General features: G+C 42.0%; 1 protein-coding gene across 2 annotated transcripts; it reads left to right on the forward strand.

Annotated features, from left to right (window-relative positions):
* Window positions 1-179: 179 nt before the first annotated feature.
* NBR1 (NBR1 autophagy cargo receptor) lies at window positions 180-18,859 on the forward strand. Of its 2 annotated transcripts, none has more exons than XM_014885463.2 (21): window positions 180-359; window positions 2,560-2,622; window positions 3,928-3,946; window positions 4,321-4,343; window positions 5,164-5,361; window positions 5,875-5,949; window positions 7,010-7,224; window positions 8,226-8,390; window positions 8,863-9,069; window positions 9,721-9,880; window positions 10,382-10,669; window positions 11,090-11,242; window positions 11,707-11,782; window positions 12,097-12,207; window positions 13,022-13,213; window positions 13,335-13,469; window positions 14,073-14,433; window positions 14,707-14,804; window positions 15,368-15,437; window positions 16,141-16,246; window positions 16,632-18,859. In XM_014885463.2, exons 1-21 carry the CDS (start codon window positions 201-203, stop codon window positions 16,803-16,805), a joined length of 3,048 nt encoding a protein of 1,015 aa, XP_014740949.2. In that variant the 5' UTR covers window positions 180-200; the 3' UTR covers window positions 16,806-18,859. The 2 variants fall into 2 exon arrangements, with proteins under 2 accessions (XP_014740949.2, XP_014740950.2); XM_014885464.2 differs by having other exon boundaries at window positions 16,635-18,859.
* The last annotated feature ends 787 nt before the right edge of the window (window positions 18,860-19,646 follow it).

A 19,646-nucleotide genomic window follows, 5' to 3' on the forward strand; every position in this document is an offset into this window, starting at 1 on the left:
CACAGGCGCCGCCCCGATGCAGTTGCCGGACGTGCGTGGCCGCGGTGTGCGCGCGCGCGCCCGGCTCTGTTTATTGTTGTGATTCTGCGGCTCCTTGGCTCCGCCTTCCGACCAATCAGATTGGCGATCTGGATGAGTGACAGGCAGCTCCACCAATAGCCGTGCGCAGCGGGCGGGGGGCCGGCCGCCCTCGGGCCGCCATGTTGTGCCTGTCGGGAGCAGTGGCGCCGCTGCCCCCGGCCCCGCGGGAGCGCGCCATGGAGCCGCGGGTCACCCTGCGCGTCACCTGCCGCGGCGACACCCGCACCTTCGTCGTGTCCGACCCAGCGCACACGACGTGGGCCGATGTGGAGGCCATGGTGAGCGCAGGCTGGCCGCGGGAGGCGGAGCGGGGTGTCCGTGGCGGGCCGCAGCCGTAGGGAGCCGGCTCGGGGAGGTGCTGGCCGTGCCGGCGGGGCTTGAGGGCCCTGCGTCTCCGGCCGCGCCTTCCAAAGCAGTGTCCGCGTTTCACGGGCTGTTAGAACTGGTGGTTCATACCAGTTACTGCGATCTTGATTTTTCTTTTTTCCTTAATAGTATAGTTTACTCCTGCTGTGTGCTTAGATTGACGTGAACGGCCTGGTTTGGAAAAAGATTCTCAAGGGCCCTTTTTTTCTATGTGAGCAGGTGGTCTTAGCTGTGTTCTTTGCCCCTTTCCACGGGTATGGACGCTTGGTTTGGCTCTGTGTCCCTCTGTAAAGTACATTATATTCCTCTTGTTTCCGATTCTTTTTGAAGTACTTATGGTGAAGTAACACACGTCTGTTGCTTTTCTGAAGATTTGTCTGCTCTTTGGGGTACTGAGTCACTAACACATTTTGTTTGGTCCCCTGGTTCCCGGAGCTTTGTGTGTGCTGGTTTGGATAGAACAGCGTCTGACTGGGCCGTGCATGCCTGGGCAGTTATTTATGAATGTCTGTGTATCATACACTTGGTACAGTTAAGAGTTTGTTTGGGTGCTTGTTTTCAGGGCTGTTCAGTGACGGTTCCTGTATTGGCTTAGGGTGAAATTCTGTTGTAAGGGTTCCCTTGACTATGATGAAATTATTATTATTATTATTATTATTATTTCTGTGGCAGCTGTTCTGGTTTTTTTACCTTGCTTTCAAAGTCGCATCTAAAGAGTTCTTGTCATTGTTTTATTTTCTGTATTTCAGCTCTTTTTATGGCTAGTTTATTCCAGTATACATGCAGGAGGGTTTTGCTTTAGAATTGCTGAAGTTCAGAGTTTGAACTGCATCATCTTCACTTGTTGTATTTCAAGTCCTCTGCAAGAGGCACTGAGTGGTTCAGTCTTAAAACACTCAGTGCAAGTAGACCCTGCAGGAATGTCTGAGCTGGTCAGAATCCTGCTTGCATCAAAGCTGGAAGCAGATTACTGTGTAAGCACTGTGCTGCCCTTAATCTTAGGTATTCTGAGAGCCAGGGTGTGTTTGTTCAAGGTGTGGTGTTCTATTTCAGTGTTTCCCTAACCAAGCAGAACCACGGGTTGTCTGTGTTGTGTGAATTACTGTTTCAAGGGAGCATCAGTTAAATTTGTGTCTTTCTTATGTTTTGATGTTTTATTAAATGTGTTTGACGTTTATTAGGGATAATGTGAGCTCTTGTTCTGCCTTAAGTTTAGGGGAACAATCTGTGGTACTACACCGTGTAAGTAACAGGCCACAGTTTCTTCCTGACAAAACAAGTTGGTTCTCTGACTGCACTCACAAAATTTGGGATGTGTTGCTGGAAGAGCCTGCCTGGAGCACGTTCAGTGCAGAATGTGTCCATGTGTGCCCTGTGTCCGTGTGCTCCAGTGGGGCTGTGGAACTCCCCAGGCAGCCACTCCTGGCTGAGGCTGCTGCTGTTGTTCTCTTAGGTCTGGGCTAGCAGGACACGTGTCAGTTGTTTCAGAGAATTTCTGTTGGGAAAAACACAGCTTTTGTAGGAACCTGGTACAAAAATGTACAGGAGCCTCAAAGACTCAGCATATGGGAACAACTGCTTTCATTGAATGGTTCATTCGGTGGTGCTCATTCTGCCTTGTTAACGTCAAATGCAAAATAACTGCTCAGCTTTATTCTCTGAATTTTGATAATCTGAAAAAGGCTGATCACCTGTGTGAGCTGTCTCCAGGTGCTTTTTAATGTAAAAGATAGAGTTTAGGGATTGTTTGCCTTCTCCTTCATATTTTGCAGTGTTTACCATGTCTGAGTTTGTTTACTCTGAGCTTATCCTCTTAGAATGGGAGGATTATTATTATTTATTTTGGAGTAAACATTAACTGAGCAAGGTACAACAGGAAAGAAATGTGTTTATTCTTTTCATTAGGGAAAGTTAGTAAAGCTTGGAGGGAAGGCACTGGGAAGAGTTCAGCTCCAGAGGAATGGATTTGGTAAAACAGTGTTTGCTTAAACTGAGAAAGTGAAGGGAGGGATAAAAGGGTTTTAATGTTATTCCCAATTCGTAATCATTATTAACTGAGGGTATCTCTCATTCTGCCTCACTATGGTTTTGTGTTCTTTTTTTTCATTGCAGGTTAAAGTTTCATTTGGCCTGGACAACATTCAGATCAAATACATTGATGAGGATAATGATGAGGTAAAATACCTGCCACCCCACCCTCCCAATAAGTCAGCCTAAACATGACTGGTGGCAGAAATGACTTTGTGATGATTTGTAGTGGGTCCTTCAGGAGAATCTGTTGTGCAGATTGGGGTGGGGGAATGTTTGCCCCTTTAATAAGAAAATAGCTGATAGTCTTGTGGTTTTACTCTTAATGCAGCATATATATTTTAAAATACTTTTTTTAGAAGCTACTGCCTTTCTTTTCCCACCCTGTTGAAACACCCAGTGGCTCTCTGTGTTCTGAGGGAGGAATGTTTCTGTTGAAGAACTTTTTTTTTTTTTTTTTTTTTTTTTTCAAATAAGGTAGTTGTAAATATTTGTGTTTACATCTGTGGTGAAGCCCTGTCTCTTCAATCTAGGCTCCTTCCTCTGGAAAATATAGGTCCCCTGTCATTAGCATATGCTTGCTTCAGTGATCTGGTGCACTCAAATCCTCTGCTTGCTTTATGCAATTGCTGTAATCTCCAAGCAGATTACTGACTCAGAAAACAAATTGGTTACTTCTAGTTGTCCTTGTTGAGTAACTTCCTGCTTGGCACAGTCTCACCCTCTCATATTATTTTTGTTTATCTAGAGATTCAGAGGGGAATGTAACTCTCACACAGAATTGGCCTTTTGCAAACACAATGTTCCACTGCTTGGATTATAGCTCTACTCAGTGAGATGAGGATTCTTGTTCTTACCTTTTTTTCTCTAAGGGGAAATGTCAAGAAACTTCCAATAACCTTTCAGAGAATGATTCTCCCTTTATTTTCCAATCTGTATAATACATAAATACAAGGCATCTGTGAAAGCTTTTCCTGAAATACTGAGCAAGCATTGTTCAGAATCCTGCAGTGCTGTGGGGATTAAATAGCTTCTTGTATTAGTGACTTCTATGTGCAGAATTGATAAATAAGTTTCTGTAGAAGAATGGGCTTATGAATCACTTAATTGGTCTTTTGAAACACTTAACTGGGCATTTAAAGCAACTGAGGGCAAGCTCTGGACTTGTGCAGTGAGCCCAGGGGGACAGGCAGTGACTTTCTGAGGAGAGCAGAAAGCTCTGGGTGCCAGCAGTGCCAGACCCACCTCCTGTGCCAACCCAGTAACAAACACGGGCTGCTTCAGAGCACCACAGCTTTGGGTAATGATTAAACGTGGCAGCAATAACAAATATCTAAAAGACTGGTGTTTAGAAACTGTGAATAAAAGTATGTTTATTCTGAAACATGTTAATTTTAAGAGAATTGCAAAAATGTGTCTGTGGCTCTTGCTCACTGTTCCTTCTCTTTGCAGGTCTCTGTGAACAGCAAAGGTGAGCTGCTGCTTTACTGAGGTGAAATCAAGAGAGAGCCTAAATGTTGCTTGTGTTTTTTGAGGATGAAGTTGAGAGTGCTTGCTTTTTGAATTTTGTATTTTATGTATGATTTGGCATCCAATTCTTCCCAAAAGAAAAAATTCTTGATCCATGGGAACAAGTTGAAAGTGACAAAATTAGTGGAATGTTGTGACTCTTAGCTGTGAAAATGTGTGCTTGTTGCTGTATGTACAATTTCTTGCACTATTTTAAGAGAACTTGCAGAAGGTAGGGGAGGCCCCTTGTCATGTAAGGCTTTCTAAACACTGTGTTCTAAACTTATCTGTTGTGTGAGATAGGGGCCATTGACATTTCTTTCTATTTTTCTTTAGAGGAATATGAAGAAGCTCTGAAGGTAAATGTGCTCTTTGACTTTTTTCAATATATTCATCCTTCTCCAATTAAAATTGGTGTAGCTGATAAAAAAAAATTGGCATTATCTGGCCCAGGAAAACAGAATAATTGTTTTCTAGCTTTGGATTGTAGCTTGAATGTCCTACTACATTTTTCTTCCACCCTGGTTGGTCTTTGTTTTTATAAGTTAGTTGAATAGGCAGTTAGGGTTCAGGACTCTGAGCAGCAGTGGGTTGGTTAAGAGACTGACTTTCTGACTTTCTCAAACCCTTCAACAGTAATTCCATATTTGGAGCTACTGTTCTTTAGTGAAACCCTTCAAAAATCACACAGACTCTGCTGCCAGAGTATATCATTAGAACTTACTAGAGTCAATGCTTAGTTACTTTATAAGCAGTTAGACAAAATAAGAATTGGATTTCTTTATATTTCTGTTCTACATTAAGTCTTTCAGAAGTTTTTGCTCATGGCTTGGATTTCAAGTTTAATAATTTCAAAATAATCATAAATTCCTGGACACAATATATTGTTTACTGGCTCCTATGAACACTTTATTGTAGGCTGAAAAATTCCAGTGGGATATTTGCATAATTATCTTTTGGCTTTGAATAACTTTTTTAATAAGCATATTAGTAACATTTCAGAAGTAGAGTATCAGCTGACTCTACCTTGGCATCTCTCTCAGTTTTTTGTTTTGTGTCTGTTAGTCTTTCCCCACCCTTTTCCCAAACTCTCCAATGTAGTGTAATACTGTATTTTTACAGATTTTGTATGCTGATTTTAAGTGGAAAACATGGTGTGTGTATGTACTGTTTATTTAGATTGCACTTAAACAAGGAAATCAGCTTCAGATGAATGCCTATGAAAAGAACTCTTCTCATGCTGTGCAACTACATGAGAAAATTGTTACAGAAAAGCTGGTGCTTCTTAAAGATGAGAAGAAACCACTTTTGCATTACTCCATGCTAGCTCAGGGATTAGAGGAAGAATTTAAAAATGATGAGGAGCTGACCGTTCAGGTAAGAATCTGAGCTGCACTAAAACTAAGAATTAATAAATATAATTCACTTTGTAGACTGTCCTCTTTAGCCATATATAAAAACCGAGTTCAGAAGTTGGTCTCTGTTTTCAGTTACCTGCACCTGTTGAAGCTCACCAGATAGTTTGAATGTCTTCAAGAGGATAATTTGATGCTGTCTTTAGAAACACTAAAGCAGGTGCTTTCATGTTGACCATTCTTAATTATTTTGATGAACAGAGCAATTGATCTCCTGAAGCCCTAATTGCCATCTGGTAACTTCTGGCTGACTACACTCAAATGCTAATAAGGCAGAAATATTTCAGGAAAATGTCAGTGGCTACTTTGTGTCACTTCACTGTTTTCTGAAGAACTTAAAATATTTTTCTATAAAGGCACTTAGAAGCTATTTGAGCAGTTAACTTACTGTGGTGAGGGTTTGTTGTTTTTTTTTTTTTTTTTCAACTTTGCCTACTTTTTGTTTGTTTTGCTTTTTTTTTTTTTTTCCCCCCAGCAAAAGTTAAATCAGACCAGACCAGAAAGCACAAATGAAAATCCTCCAGAATGGTTTACTAGCTACTTGGAAACAGTAAGTGTATTGTCTTGTGAGTTTTGGTATACTTAAATACATGAGAACTTGTGCATGGGAGAGATGTTTGTGATGCCTGACTCTCGACATCTGAACACTCCTGCCATCAGCACTTGTGACCAGGATTTTAATGAGAACTAGAGTGTAACTATGTCTACAGTGTAAGGGATACCTTAAAAAAACCCAGAGCCATAAACTTGATCCATACCACCTGTGAAAAGAGAAATGTTTAGTTTATGCATTTGATTAGACTGAGTGTAGTTTTAAGTAGCTCCCATAACAGAATCCTTGTGGCACTCCAGCCAGCCATAGGAATTGCAGAGCACTCATTTTGGGAGAGCACAGAACACTGCTGCTCTTGTAGGCTCTTGATTGCACAGTTTCAGCAGGGCAGTACTTTTGGTTTCCTGTGATTGAAAGCAGAGTGTTTGACTGTTCACTTTGAGAGAATACTTTCAGGAAACCATTGACAATAAACTACAGATTAAGATGTGGATGTTAACTTGTTTTGAGCAGATAATAAACAACATAAAATTTTTATCACTGAAAAGCAGTTTGATACCACTGTAAAGAATTCATTAGCTAGCAAGTTCTTGAAACTGTGCATTTATCTTTAAGCTTTTTTTTCTAGAGTCTCCTTTATTTTGCCACCTATTTATACAAACTAAAAATAGGAGGAGTTCATGGTTGTGTTAAAACATCACTGATAGGCAAATCAGAACTTAATGATAGTCTAGAGGGGTTTGGGAGTTGTGGTAATTGTTTTGGAGATGAGTTTCCTTCCCTTCATGCAAGCTTATGGAAGAAAAACAATATTGTAAGCACAAATATGTGATTTTTAACTTGCATTCTTAAAAGCTCTGGGTTGGTATTTTCTAAAATAAAAGTCTTCTCTGAGCAATGTGGTGTTTGTTTAATTTTATGTAGAGTGTGCTGGGGGTGGGGGAAATGATTGTGAAGTGGTCTGTGACTACTGACACATTGGGAGCCTTGTGACAATGTAACTCAACTTTTCAAATGCAATTGGATCACATTCACCACTGCTTTAATTTCTTTCCAGTTCAGGGAACAAGTCGTTAAGGAGACTGTTGAGAGGCTGGAGCAGAAGCTGTATGAGAAGCTTGTCCAGCACAATCAGGCTGCAGATTTTGGTGAGAGCTCAGTGTCTGCAGCCCCGCAGAGCCCCTTGGGGAGCAGCAGCCAGGGTGACTGGGACTGGCTGATGTCGTGCTGCAGCTGCCAGGCTCGAATCGTCGGGGTGCGCTACCAGTGCAGGTAAGGGTGGCACGGGAGCTGGGGCTGTGGGCACAGCACAGCCTGTGGGGGAGCCTGCAGCTGCCTTGGCCTTAGACACTGCTAGGTTCCTAACATGCAGCCTGCTGTACATTTCACAATGTCTCACCCACAGCTGATGTTCTCTCCTGTAGTCACTAGACTTTATCTGCATAAAAGCAAGGTTAATACTGTTTTGAGATAAGGCAGTTGTTAAAGTGAGAGAAGTTTATAATGCTCTATTCTCAGTGACTCTTTACAATTACTGCATGTCCTATGCAGATAAGGTAACAGAAAACGTTTTGTTTGATTAACTAAACAAAAAAACAAGACTTAGAACCATTAGTCTGTAATAGTTGTTTGGTTCTGAGAGTCAGTGAGAATAAGGCAGGTCATACTTTTTTTTAATGATTGCACTGTTGTCTGTCTAATAATATGAAATAGATTTTAATGAATGTCTTAAGTGAGGTGTTTAAAAGTGAGAGTTTTATTTGAATGAGTCAATTGCTGTAAAGATCAGCATTGAGACTAGGCAGAAGCAGTAGATGAAATGCCAACAGGAATTTTTCTTCGAATTTTTTTTTCTTGCTGGCAGGAGATGACAGTCAGGTTTTTATCAGCCCTATTCCTGGAGGAGCAATCTGCTTTGCATCCCTGAATGCTTCTTGACTTAGCCTCTGTATTTTCATAATTATGGTGCTGTTTCTGGCACTGGATTTTGGTAAAATGTTCTGCCCTTTGTAGCAACAATCTTAGTCACTTGTACTGAAGGAAGCATCAGTTTTTTTCAATGTGTGCTCCAAGAAGTGGAAACTGTCTTGCAGTTTTGCCAAGAAGAGAGATAATCATGTAGGTATTCCCCATGGCTTTAAATACTGATCTATAAGTGAGACATCCAGCTGCTGTCACTTGGGAGCTGCTTACAGTGGTAGCATGATACAAAGCTTTTTCTCTGCAGAAATTCTTTGCCTCTTGGTAACCTTCTTGTCTTTTCTGCATTGCAGCCTTTGTCCAGCCTACAACATCTGTGAGGAGTGTGAAGCAGGAGCATATGCACACGATCCAAACCACGTGTTGTTAAAGCTGCGCAGACCCATCCCCTGTGTCAGTGACAATTACAGCCTGGCAGAGCTCCCACCACGCCTGCCTGCTACTCTGGAGCAAGTCAGGTAAATGGTGGCACTGCCAATACCTGGCAAGAATGGTCCTGAGTGAAAAGGGAAACACCTGTGTTGGAGTTGAGATTCAGCTTTTATTTTAGAGATAACAAGAAATGGAAATGGTGCTCAAACTTTATTGTGAGTAGCTAAAAAGAGCTACATACTTAAAAAGGGCCTAAGCCATAAATCTTACAGCGTGTTTAATAACAAAGTAGAAAAGACAGATTTTTCTATCATGGATAGGTAGTAAACTTTGAGAGGTTGCATTTTTTGAACATTCTGTGTCTGCCTTTTTTGTTCTTTCAGAGACCATTCAAAGTATTTCCATAAGCAACAGTGAGGATGTTCTTTTAAAATCATTTGGTATCTAGTCTAGAAGCATGGGATATTTCCCAAAGGGTCCCCTTGAGACTAAGACTGTGTTAGCTAAAGATGAATTCTGATCAGTTTAATGTAATAAGATGTGGTAACTGCTTTGCAGGCTCCAGAAACAGATGGACAAAAGATTTCTGAAGGCAGAGAAGCAAAGATTGCGAGCAGAAAAGAAACAGCGAAAAGCAGAGGTCCGAGAGCTCAAAAAGCAGCTAAAATTGCACAGGAAAATTCATCTGTGGAACTCTATCCATGTCTTGGAAACAAATGGCTCAGCTACTCTGAAATCTGAGAGTCTCCAGCCTAATAACTTCCTGTAAGGCTTGTTGTTAACTGAGCATCTGGTAGTTGTGCTGTCTGACCTTTTGTTATGAGACCAAGTTAAAGTAACAGGAGGAAGGTTATGAAATTGCTCATTTGAAGTATGATTTGTTATTTGACTGTGTGAGAATTTTGTCTAAATGTGATTTGCAAGGTAGAGAGTTTTTAATTGAGAGTAGGAGAAAAGAAAAAAAAGTGACTGATGGTTATTACCAGAAACTTAGTGATTTATGTAGATTTAGGATGGAAGGGGAGTGCCTGGGATTATACATACACATGCATGTTCATACAGCATCAATTAACATTGCTGCCAGTTTTAAAAATGTCTCTATCTGCCTGCTTTATTAAGTGTGTCTGCATAAAGTCAAGTTCATTCTGTATATTTATGTTCAGTGCAATTTCTTTTATTTTATGTACTGTTGAGCTGAGGTTCATTAGACAGTAGACTTTGCAGGCAACTGCTCTGCATTTCCCACTCCCTTTGAGTTTATGAATGTGCAGTGTAAAACTTGTATAGTTTGTTTCTTTAATTCATGCCTTCAATTTAGGGCATTTAAAAGCCAAGTTAACATTAATCAGCAGCTGAACTTCAGTTTTGGTGTATTTTGTTTTGGTTTTTTTTTTTGTTTCCTCTCTCCAATCCCAGGAGTCCTAACCAACCCTTCCAAGCAATTGTCCCAACACTAAGTGCAGTATTTGTGGATGAGAATTTGCCTGATGGTACTCACTTGAAACCAGGAACAAAGTTTATCAAACACTGGCGAATGAAAAATACTGGCAACGTGGAATGGAGCTCAGACACAAAGGTATCTTGCCTTTGCTCTTCCTTCTTCACATTTTAATCATTCTGCATGGTAACGTTTGTATGTGAATTCTCTGGTAGGACCTGTTTAAGGTTTCCTTTGTTCATTCACAGCTGGGAGTTCTGGGGCAATAAACTGTGTAGGAACTCTTTACCAGTGTAGACTGTAGGAAGAAAGCAATTCAGAATACCATCATTGAACATGTTTCCCATTAATAGTATGTTCCCTGTGTTATAATGGTACAGTTTGACCCTGTTTACAACTGCTCTGTTTCTTTTCTGACCTCCAAAACCCTTTGTTCTGTGAGTGGCTGCACTTGTATTGAAAGATGGGGGTATCTTTGTGTTGATGGTGACTAATGTGAGGATGTGTACTAGCAGCCTATTCTTTTCCATGCCTGGAATCTACAAGGCCTTTCAGCAGAGGAACTCTGCTTCCTACTGCCCACACTTTGCAGAGAAGCTTGAGAAGTTAACTTTTGGCTTTTTGTGTTGTATATTTCAGTTGAAACTTATGTGGGGTAATCTGACCTTGGCATCTTCTGAGAAAAAAGATGTGTTAGTGCCATCCCTTCCATCTGGACAAGTGGGAACTGTTTCAGTTGAGTTTGTAGCTCCCAACATAGAAGGAACTTACACTTCTCACTGGAGACTGTCACACAGAGGGGAGCAGTTTGGGCCAAGGATCTGGTGCAGTATTGTTGTGGATCCCTCTCCAGCTGCTGACTACATAGAAAGTGATTGGAAGGATTCTGACTCGTGTCAGAAGAGTAGAGCTTCCAGAACCAAACAGGCAAGTCACTCACCTGGTATTTGGGGCAGTTCAGCATTGCCTAGGAGAAGGAGCATTGTGTATTATTTGGCATAGTGTTCCTAACTAACTATTCAAGGGGATTCTTTTAGCTGTTTGCTTTTACATTTTATTTTTAATAGGAGAGAAATACAACATATCTTGCATTTATAAGTTCTAAAGTAGTTGTTCTTTTTGACAGGCATGACATTAGCTATCAGTCTGTTGCAGCTATTTGTCTACTCCTTTTATTGAACTGAAACACTGCAGACTTTCTCTTAGGTCTTGTCTTTTTGGCTCTGTAATGAGTTGATTTAAAATTCTTTCAAATTACTTGTGTGTTTACACAAAATTCAGGCTTTAGATTTCATGTGATGTTTTATTTACTGTGGCTAAGGTGCTTCTGTTTTTTTGTTTTTGCAGGATATTTCCTTAAAGACAGAAACAGGTGCTCAACTGATAGGTGAAATTGCAGAGCAGGCTGAAATATCTCTGCCAGCTGTTCCTTTAAAGATGAAAAATCTGCCAAGTGAGAGAGAATTTTATATCCCATCTGTTGATCTTCTCACTGCACAGGTAAAGTGTTAAAATTCAGGTAGATACAAAGCAAAGCACCTTGGGTTTGATGTCTAGGTAGGCAGACATCTGTAAGAATAAAGCTAATGAGCTCTAAAAACAGCCACTGTCTTTTCAGAAAGAGTTTATTGCATTTTATATGGCAGAGCTGTTTTCTCAAACTGGTCTTAGGCATTGTCATTATGTGCAAGGTATGTGTAGGACAGATAAAGAATCTCAAAACAGAGTCAGCATTGAGTCTTTCTCTGGCCCTAACAAGGGAGTTTTTGGCTTTGTCCCTTGCTGCCCTGATTTGTGCACTGTGTTCAGTGATGTAAATATATATTTTGGGAAAACTGCCCCTGAGGTTGTGTTGAGGAACAAAGTGTTATTTATGCATCAGTGGGATCTGTGCTGCCAGGTACAGATCTGATGGAGTTTCAGAGTTTGCTCATGGGAACTGTGTGGTTTTTTTTTTCCTGCAGGATTTGCTGTCCTTTGAGCTGTTGGACATTAATATTGTGCAGGAATTGGAGCGAGTGCCACACAATACTCCTGTTGGTAAGGCTCCTGTATTCTGCGTGCTCTCTGGAGCACAGACAGCTATCCTTTGTGTTTTTCAGCCTTTGTGTTTGCTTTATATCCCCAAGAACATAACGTTCCATATGTTGAGGAATGCTGCCATTTCCTTTGCACAGCCAGTGGCAGAGTAATGAAAAGCTAGCTGTTTATTCCACAAGATTATCTTGCAAAATAACTAAGTTTTTTCAGTCTTGAAAGAATGTCCCTTATAAAAGAATAACTTTTAAAACTGTTACCTCATGGAGGCTCCTTCTCCTTTAGTGCCAATTATCTTTGCTCCCTGTGTTTTCCAGACATGACTCCATGCATGTCCCCTTTGCCACGTGACAGCCCCTTGCTGGAGAAACCTGGCTTAGGTCAGATAGAGGAGGAGAACGAGGGGAGTGGATTTAAACTAGTGCCTGGTAAGCAGTACTGAGAAGCTTGGGGGTGAAGGGAGGATATTGTCATTTCTGTGTAGTCAGCAAACCTGATGTCTAAAAGGAATTCCAACTGCTGTCTTGACCTTCTTTGGGAAAAAAAAAATTGTTTGACTCATAAACCTGGTAGTCTGTAATGTAGTCTGAGACTACATTAGTGATCATAGAGGTTAGAGCATTATATATATATACATATATGTATATATATGTGTGTGTATATATATATAAATAGAAATCGAAATCATAGAATCACAGAATGGTTTGGGTTGGAAGGGACATTAAGGATAATTCAGTTCCACCCCCCCTGCCATGACAGGGACACCTTCCCCTATCCCAGGTTGCTCCAAGCCCTGTCCAACCTGGCCTTGGACACTTGCAGGGGTGGGGCAACCACAGCTGCTCTGGGCACCCTGTGCCAGGGCCTCACCACCCTCAAAAGGAAGAATTTCTGCCTAATATCTAATCTAATATACCCTCCTCCGTGTTAAAGTCATTCCCTGCTGTCCTAGTACTGCATGCCCTTGTATAAAGACTTTTAAAGTGCTTATTTTGGTTTGTCTGACCACTAGAATTGTTGGGAGAATTAACAATCTGCCCTTTATAGACTAGGTTATACTCCAGGTGTGCTCCCCATACTTCTCAATCACTTTTCCATTCAACTTGAGCTGAATTTTAAAATCTTGCAATTTTTAGAATTAGCAGACAGAGTCAATCTTAGCTGTGGCTAGTCTAAAAAATTCTTCTTATAGTTACATTTCCTTGTTGTGGTGGTAAAATCTGTTTTGTTTCCCTTTCCAAGGAACGGCAGAAGCCTGCCTTTCTGTGGACTCTTCTGTGGTGAAAGTGAAAGCTGAACATGCACTGAACCAGGAGGAAGGGGAAGAAGATATGAGTGGGACTCAGTTTGTCTGTGAAACTGTAATTCGATCTCTGACCCTGGATGCTGCACCTGACCACAAACCCCCACAAAAAAACCCCAAAATCCTCCAGAGTAAGTACTGCCATTAGCTGCCTTCTCTGCCTTCACTTGTTTGCAATCAGGCAAGAGACGCAGATTGCTCAGCTCGTGTGGTTGATAGCATTTAATTGTTTTTCCTGATTGGTTTTATTAGACTCTTTACAAACATTGCAAGATACCTTCAGTTGCAATATGATACATGAAGAATCTCCTATGATAAATAGTAACTCCACTTCCAAAAAGGAAGCAAAGATTCCTCAGTCAGAACCTGTAACAGAAAATTCCTGTGGTAAGTAAAATGGGTTTGAATGTAAGATAAAGCTATAAAAAAATCATATGTGAGATCTGACACTGTTCTAGGAAATTTATCTTCATTAGATGAAGAGAATGATTAGATTTTCCCAGTTGTGAGAATCATTACATCAGCAAATTGGTGTCAGTACTTCAATAAGCAGCTACTTTAACAGCTGTTTTTTAAAGAAGTGAAATTGAGAACAAAATGTTCTAGTTGGGTATTCAAATAAGTGCTCATATTTTATACATGACTGGTGCCCTCCATATTTTGTACACGTATCTTGAAACGTTTCTGACCTGTTTCTAATGTGTGGAATTTAGAAGCTGAAAACTACAGTTTAAGTTCTCATATAGCTCTTACTGCTGTTTTTACTGTAAGCATTAACACCAGGAGTGGATTTGCATAGGCTTAACATTATGATCTATTACTGTTTCACATTACACCCTCCCCACAACAGGGAAAATTACACCAGTAATGGCAGCAGCTAAGGTTTGCAGTTGTTTCTAAATACTTGTCTCCTTCAAGTGGGACAATTCTGTCTCTGCTGTTGTCCATACAAATGGACAGTGATTAATACCTCACTTCTTTTCCTGCCAGGGGACCTTCCACTGTCTGATGAGAGCACAAGTCCCCGTCGTGCTACTGGCAGTGGTGATGAAGAGGAAGATGATAAAGATGATGTTCGGAGTCAGTGCTCCTCTGCTTCCTCAGAGGATTACATCATCATTCTCCCCGAGTGCTTTGACACCAGTCGGCCCTTGGGGGACTCCATGTATAGTTCAGCACTTTCTCAGCCTGGTGTAGAAAAGGCAGGAGAACCTGAAGCAGTAGCAGAGAACCCAGAAGGGGGAAGCCAGCCCCAGATCCAGAGGGTCAGTGACACACTGACAACTTCCCAAACACTGGCTGCAGCACCAATAACCCCAGAGACTGTGGACACCTTACCCCAGGCACAAAGGTATGGTTTGGGGACAAGAACAAAATGGTCATGCTGGTATTGCTGTGGAGTCTGCAAGTCTAGTACTTTCCAAACAGGAATTGTTGTAACAAAAGTTTTGTCATATACTGAGGTAAACGTTCTTAAATCCTGCAACTCTTTATAGAGCCTGTACTCACTGATTTAGGTGAGTGCAAGAATGGAGGATGTGTTTTCTTTTTTCTGTTGATTGTGACTTATTTATGTGTGTACATGTAGAATAAAAGTAGTGATGTTTTTGCCTTATGTTCTCAGGAATATTTCATCTCTTCAGAATTCTATCTTCCAAGAACCAAACACACCAGCTTCAGAGAATATCTCTTCTGCTCCTCATGATCAAATACAAAAAGAAGGTATTGACAGTATTTAATGAAGGGTGCAGACTATTGCTATCACCTGTTCCTTATGCCTTGTGTTGAATTTGATGTCTCTTTTCTCTTGAGGAGAGCAGAAGTCTACCAAGTAAAGAATTTAGTTTTTCTTTGGGTATTGAACTTTTGCTATGTGGATATTGCAAATAAAGAAATAATTGGCTTTGTGGATCAGTTAAGAGCATCTATTATGGGAAATGGTAAGAGGATACTCAAGAGTACTTACAGGCATCTGGAAAATTACCTTGCTCTGGAATTAATGAGCTATGTATTTAAGCTGCTGTTACAGTCACTGAGACTGTAGAGTCCTACAAGAGTTCTTGTGTTAAACACCACTGATTAATCAGTCACGTGGTTCTGAAAATGCTCTGACTGCTTTCACTGCAGTGACAATTCTGGATACCTGGTTTGCATAACTAAACTTAGAGTATTAGTGTTGTACCAAGACACAGCTTTTTCTGTATATATATATATATATATATGTGTTGCATTTCTCCAGCTTAATTGTCATTAACTGGACATGTTGACATTTTGTCTTCTTCCAGAACCCAGTGGTGAAGATAATCATGGGCCAGGATCTTCTGCATTTCTCACTAAGTTCTCAGAATACCCGAGGTAATGAAGCTGAAGCTCTGACTTCACAAACACTATTTTAGACTGAGAACAGTTTAATTAGACACCTAGGAAAAAGCTCTGGCCTACAGAGCCATGTAGTCATTAATTTGGAGAGGTCTCCCTTCTTGAGGCAAACATTCTATGTTTTCATAAGATCTTGGTTTCTACTTAGGCACAAATCAAAAGGGCACAGAACTAGCAAGCCCAAGTTAATGAAGAGCTCAAGTTGAATGCTTCTAAAATTCTGTGGGTTTTTTTCTGAAAAATCTCAGGATTCTTAGAATGGAAGTTTCACAAGTTAGCTATAAAGTTGTCTTATAATACTGAGACTGGAGAAAGAAGTCAAAACGTTGAGTAGAATATTAATTAACTTAAGTATTAATAGAAAACTAATAGAAGTTATCCTACCCTGAATGGATGTGTCAGTGCACAGCTTTCATGCAGGTATGTTCTCTTCTAGATGAGAACACTAAACTCTTTACAAAAGGTCACTTCTTGGAAAACAAACACCCACAATTTAATAGGTGTCAAAAAAAAAAAAAAAGGAATGAGCTTGTATAGCTCAGTTCCCAAACATTGCTGATTCCTTTGGATCACAGGCTGTTGTCTCCAACAGTCCTTGCCTAAAGGCAAGGGACTTGGATTTCACTGAAACAAACCCTTGGCTTTACTGACCCTAAAGCAGCACCTGGTCTCTTCACAGGTACCCTCAAGGAAGCAGCATTGCAGGGGAACTCGTGAAAGGAGCTTTGTCAGTTGCTGCTTCTGCCTACAAAGCATTATTTGCTGGACCACCCATTATTGAACAGGTGAATGTTTTTCCTGTGTGCTGTGTGAGTTTCATAGAATGACAACCTTAAATTTATAGGTGTATGTGTTTTAAGTGTATCTATATTCTATGCTGGAGCCAATGTAAGAGTAAAATGTTAAGTTTGATGGCGCCCCTTTGAGGTTTGCTGCTCTCAGCAGGCTGGGAAATCCATGCCACAGGGGTGGAAGCATGTCTCTGGTAGCATCATGCAAGAGCAGTAACTCACCTTTGTAAGTGAGCAGTGAAGGGATTATAAATGCCTTAAATGGGGCCAGAAGAGCCTCTGTGCCTCAGTTTGATTCTGGTATAATGCAGGGCCCCTAGTTCAAATGGCAAAAAATAAATTACCTTTTTTAGCTTATCTTACTGTCTTTTGTTTTCAGCAGCCTGCAGCTCCAGAAGAGCAGACTGCTGCTCTGCTGTCCAGCCTGTGTGAGATGGGATTCTGTGACAGGCAGTTAAACCTGAGGCTGCTGAAGAAACACAACAATAACATGATTGAAGTGGTGACTGAATTGCTTCAGATCAGCAACAGAGACTGGTGCAGTAGGTGCTAAACCTGCCTGCTGGAGAGAGGAATAGTCTTCATTGAGTAAACTGTAATTAAAGATTGCAAGAGTAGCAGGCTGCTCCTCAGTGCTGTTTGGAGGTTTGACTTGAAACTACGGCTTTTCTTTGAGTATTTGACTTTTTTTTTTTTACCCTCATGGAAATGTCAAACAAACCTTGTGGCATCTCTTGAAATGGATACCAGAATTTCAGTTGTTATTTGGACCTCATAGTTCAATGTGTAGTCTTTAAATCTCTAATTTCAGATCAAATCCTTTTGCCAGAGAATCATGTAGAACTAAACTTTTCAGATGAGAACTTCCCATTTAATTGTGTATGCACCTTTTTTTTTTTTTTTTTTTTTTAGGCAGCTGAAATTTTTTTGTTGGCTTATTAGCTTTGGAATAGAAACCGGCATAAAATGCTGCTGTAAAATGTAGTCCTGCTTAATTTACAAGAGATGCCTGAAACTAGGAGTTTCTTTGTTTCTTCTGAGGATTTAGTAATTGGTTTTCCAATGTGTGATAGTAAAGTGACAAATTTAAATCTTACAAATTATTCTAAGAACTTACTCATAGAAGAAAGCCATCTTGAAGCATCAAACGACTTTTGAAAAGTCTGAAAGTGTAACTGCAGTTAAACTGATGAATACCAGTAAAGCTGTTGCTTGTTGTGGCAGAATGAAGGAGGAGAATTACACCAGCAATTGAACCAGTAATGATAGTGCACACCAGATCTTTAACAGTAGAAGTATAACCTACATAAAATATTTTGTTAAAAACAGATTGTAAGGGTAGGAAAGGCTTTTCTAGGAATCTTTACAGGCTCTTTGTAAAAATATTAAAAATTTGACCATTACCTTTTTTCACTATAGTGCAAACATTTTAGTCTGTTAATACGACATAAAATGCAAGAATGTATAGGAACCCAGACCTGAACTGGAGTACAGATATTGGTAATGCTTAGGAAGGGAAAGAATGCTTGAAGCAGGGATCACATAACTTTACATTAGAGTTTGAAAAATGCATTAACTTAAGCACTTTTAAATGTACAGTCTCCTGTGATGGTTTTAGCTGGTCCTGTGTTTCCATAGCCACGTCTGTAGAACTAATCTTTCTCATGAGATTTTTAGATGCCCATATTTAATTTGGAAATCTAAGAATTCCCTTCTAAATATGCTGAGAGATTTGATTCTGAAGAAAGACAGAAATGAGCACCAGACACTGCTATGCAGTGGGGTATCCACAGATAACTCCTCAGAGTTCAGTCCCTCAGCAGGTGACAGTGTTGGCTTCGTTTTTACTTTCAAGTAAACATTTTTCCTTGCTGCAGTAAGAGACCATTGATTCTAAAATATTTTAGATTACTCCTGCTCCAAACTAGTGTTCTGTTTTGTCACAGTATAGCTGAAGCAGTGTCAGTATTGTGGCTGACCAGTTAACAGTAATTTTTTAAAAGACTTAGTACCCATAAAGTTAAAATACCATTAAAATAGTTCAAGAAAACAAATGTATGATACCACTTTCGTTTTAAACCTATTTTTATAGATTGTGAAAGATATACTCTTAAATGTTTATTTTGAAATACAGTAGAAGTATTTTGCAGTGTTTCCCATCTCTCTGTACACCAGTACAACTGTGTGCTGTGGACCAGTTAAAGATCCTTCTGTAACTTTCCATCTTAACTCGGGTGTGTTGTTTTGAGTATCTTTTGACTAATGCCAACTCTAGAACAAGGAGGAGGAAAGGAGGGGGGTGAAATGCAGAAGCTGATGACACTTTGAAGCATGGTGTGGTTATTTGCTTGGGTCTGTCAGGCCCAGCAGGACCCATGTTCACCGTGTGTACCTTTGTACTTGGAATGCTGATGTGTTCTATAAAATACAAAACTGAAACTTTGGAGGAGGAACACTTCATTGCGTGAGATGCTGTTCTCTTTACGTTACTTTTTACTAGAGTTTAGATGCTGTATGCTCAGGCCTAAGATAGGTATATTTCTGTTGGCTTTGTATATTTTGTTAATGGATGCATGATATAATTTATAATATATATTCTATAGAGCAGATGTGACCTCTGTATCTTATTTCGGGTGAGCACAGGTGTCGGGGGCTGGGATGGGGTTCCTGGCCCTGCTCCTGCCGCGGGCTCTGGACCAGCACGGGCGGTGGCACCGCAGCCCGACTGTTCCCGTGCCCTGGCCCTCCCTCGCCTTTCCGCTTTGCTCGAGGAAAGCGTTTACACGGCCGAGCCGGTTCGCCCCGACTTGCACCCACCCAGGCTCTGTGCCCGGCAAACTCGGGCCCGCCCCGGTGTCCCCCGGCGGGCCCGCCCCGGTGTCCCCCGGCGGGCCCGCCCCGGTGTCCCCCGGCGGGCCCGCCCCGGTGTCCCCCGGCGGGCCCGCCCCGGTGTCCCCCGGCGGGCCCGCCCCGGTGTCCCCCGGCGGGCCCGCCCCGGTGTCCCCCGGCGGGCCCGCCCCGGTGTCCCCCGGCGGGCCCGCCCCGGTGTCCCCCGGCGGGCCCGCCCCGGTGTCCCCCGGCGGGCCCGCCCCGGTGTCCCCCGGCGGGCCCGCCCCGGTGTCCCCCGGCGGGCCCGCCCCGGTGTCCCCCGGCGGGCCCGCCCCGGTGTCCCCCGGCGGGCCCGCCCCGGTGTCCCCCGGCGGGCCCGCCCCGGTGTCCCCCGGCGGGCCCGCCCCGGTGTCCCCCGGCGGGCCCGCCCCGGTGTCCCCCGGCGGGCCCGCCCCGGTGTCCCCCGGCGGGCCCGCCCCGGTAGGCCCCACCCCCGGCAGACCCGGTCTCGCCCCGCCTCCTCGGTTTCCCGGCAGGCCCCGCTCTCGTCACGGGGCCGCTTCCG

The sequence above is a fragment of the Sturnus vulgaris genome, chromosome 27 (genome assembly GCF_052056855.1).
Source record: "Sturnus vulgaris isolate bStuVul1 chromosome 27, bStuVul1.hap1, whole genome shotgun sequence".
Lineage (NCBI taxonomy): Eukaryota > Metazoa > Chordata > Aves > Passeriformes > Sturnidae > Sturnus > Sturnus vulgaris.